The sequence below is a fragment of the Triticum aestivum genome, unplaced genomic scaffold, assembly GCF_018294505.1.
Source record: "Triticum aestivum cultivar Chinese Spring unplaced genomic scaffold, IWGSC CS RefSeq v2.1 scaffold155427, whole genome shotgun sequence".
Lineage (NCBI taxonomy): Eukaryota > Viridiplantae > Streptophyta > Magnoliopsida > Poales > Poaceae > Triticum > Triticum aestivum.
Window position 1 is genome coordinate 1 of NW_025241460.1, and position 2,535 is coordinate 2,535.

At 49.9% G+C, this 2,535-nt stretch overlaps 1 protein-coding gene across 1 annotated transcript; it reads right to left on the reverse strand.

Annotated features, from left to right (window-relative positions):
• Positions 1-5: 5 nt before the first annotated feature.
• Positions 6-1,079, reverse strand: LOC123176859 (anthocyanidin-3-O-glucoside rhamnosyltransferase; the record flags this gene model as incomplete). The annotated part of the gene is made up of 1 exon (XM_044590891.1): positions 6-1,079. A coding segment is annotated over exon 1 (876 nt), but the record flags the coding sequence as incomplete, so codon positions are not given.
• Positions 1,080-2,535: the final 1,456 nt, after the last annotated feature.

The window sequence follows — 2,535 nt, forward strand, 5'->3', positions numbered from 1 at the left end:
AGGAGGAGCTCCGTCGCGGCGGCGGCCGGGAGGAACGTCTCGCTCCCGAAGGAGGCGAACACGACGGCGTTGTCCGGGAAGGAGGAGAGCCACCTGGCCCACCGCTCCTCCAGCTCGCCCTGCGGCGGCTCCGGCACGACCGGGCCCGTGACGAGCACCGGCTTGCCGTGCTGGGCGGTGAGGTAGTTGATGTAGGGGCCTTCCATCTCGAAGCACGTCTTGATGACGAGGGCGTCACTGGCCTGGACGCCGGCGAGGACGCGGTCGTACACGCACGGCTCGCCGTGGAAGCTGGTGAACACGTAGCTGAAGTCGGCGGCCTGGTAGGCCGGCACGGTGGTGATGCTCGACGACGGTGGGAAGCCTGCGGGCGGCGACGTGAGGTCGTCCGCGGTTGGCAGCTGGCCGCCGGCGCCGAGGCGGCGGGCGGGGTTCATCAGGTAGGCGCCGGACACGGCGGAGAAGACCGAGAACTGGAGCGCCTTGATGCGGAGCGGCGCCGCGAGCTCGGTGACCCACGGGGTGGCGAAGTCGAACAGCAGGGCGTCAGGACGGAGCTCCGCGAGCAGGGCCGCCACCTGCGGCCTGGTGCCGTCGACGGCGACCTTGAGCAGCTCGGCGCCGTCCGCCGAGACCTCGGCCGTGCTCTCGGCGCCCTCGGGGAGCCCCGGCACGCGCTGGAGGCGCAGCGGGGCCACCGCCACCGCGCCGGCCGCCGGCCCCAGCATGGCCTCGACGCGGGGCACGTTGGCCGCGGCCGACAGCAGCGTGACACGCACCCCGCCGGCGGCGACGAGCTTGCGCGCCAGCTGCACGAACGGGCTGATGTGGCCGAAGGCGAGGAAGGGGAACATCACGACGTGCATGCTGTCGACTGCCATCCTCTCCCTCTGTCTAGCGCTGGATCGATCGATGTGGTTTGCTTGTGACTCTTTAGCAGCTTTCGGTGGACGTTTTATTGACAAGACCTCACTCTTTAGCAGCTACCAGGAAATTCCAGCTACCACGCCGTGCTGCAACCACTGTTTAGTGCCCTTTAGTAGTCCCATTAAATAAATACAATAAAATCCGGTCATTCAATCTATATCTACATATCTATCAATAAAGTAAGCATGTCCAGGCTTATTTACTGACAGGATTTCACTGTTGCAGTGCAGCGTTTGTGTGATGCAGCGGCTACCACGTGCTCCGTGTTGCAATTGCAAGCACTGTCCGGTGCCGATGAACACACCCACACAACGCGTACTAAAGAATGGAACCGCATAGCTTCAAGATATATTGACCAAGTCGTACCTATGTGTTCATCGTCTTGTTTCTTTTAGGTAATAATACCAATGGTGCTTGAACTTGTCACTGATGTTTACTTTAGTGTCTAAACTTAAAAAATACATTAAGCTGATGCTAAAACTTGGCATGAACATACAAATACGGTGCTAATCTCATTCGTAGACATAAAGTATGCTGATGGCGCCGTATGTGGCTGACGTGGATTTTAGTTGAATACTATGCTTCTTTGACAAATGGGCCCTTTCTGTCAGTACACAAGAAAACAGAAATGAAAAATGGTGACAGACAGGCTTCGAATCTGCGAACACAAGCGAATGGGCGAATCTGCGAACACAAGCGTATGGGCGCAAAACGTGCAAAATGGTGATAGACTGTGCATGCATTATTAAATTATAAAATTAAAATGTACATATGAAAATTAACTCACGGATTATATTTACATTAAGCAAAAACTAAGAATATAAGTCATGAGAGAAATTAATACACCAGTGAATATTCGTAATTATTTTGTAAATGTTGTTATCCATAAATTCTATAAATTAAATATAAGCCATGCATGTACAAAAATTTTGTATCCATTATATCTAAAATAGTATTTTCTAAATAACAGGTTAAAATTTCTTTAAATTACATGAACATTTTTAGTAAGTTATTTTATTGCATACATCTATATATTTATTTTGTGTGCACCTGAATATTTGTGTACCATGAGGTTATTAATTATGTACCACAAATATTTATAACACACGGCATGGCATGGGGGGCTGGTTTATAAAATTTTAAAATAATACACGCACACGAATATTTGTATACCACGAGGTAACTATTAATACCATCTAAATATTTGAATCTAACTTTATTATATTATTATAATCTACAGATGTTAACGTGTGCAAAATGCAGAGTGGTAGCATGTGTATCAGTGTAATTATAATTGCAGATTTTTGTAAAAAAAATAAACTGTGATAAATGGGCCGCACTGACTACAGCCTATTTAAGTATCACGCCTACATTATAAATGAGGGGCCAGTGTTTGCACGTGACCGAAGGCACCTCCAGCAAATTATGCCAAGATCCATGTCGATGCAGCTGTACGAACACATAGAGGGGGAATGGCGGTAGCTATTTGCAGGGACAACAATGGTGTTTTCTTGGGGAGCTCAGCTTTGGTCATTGACGGGATTTGGGACCCAACGACACTAGAGGCTATTGCATGCCGGGAGACTATTGCCCTAGCGGAAGATCTTC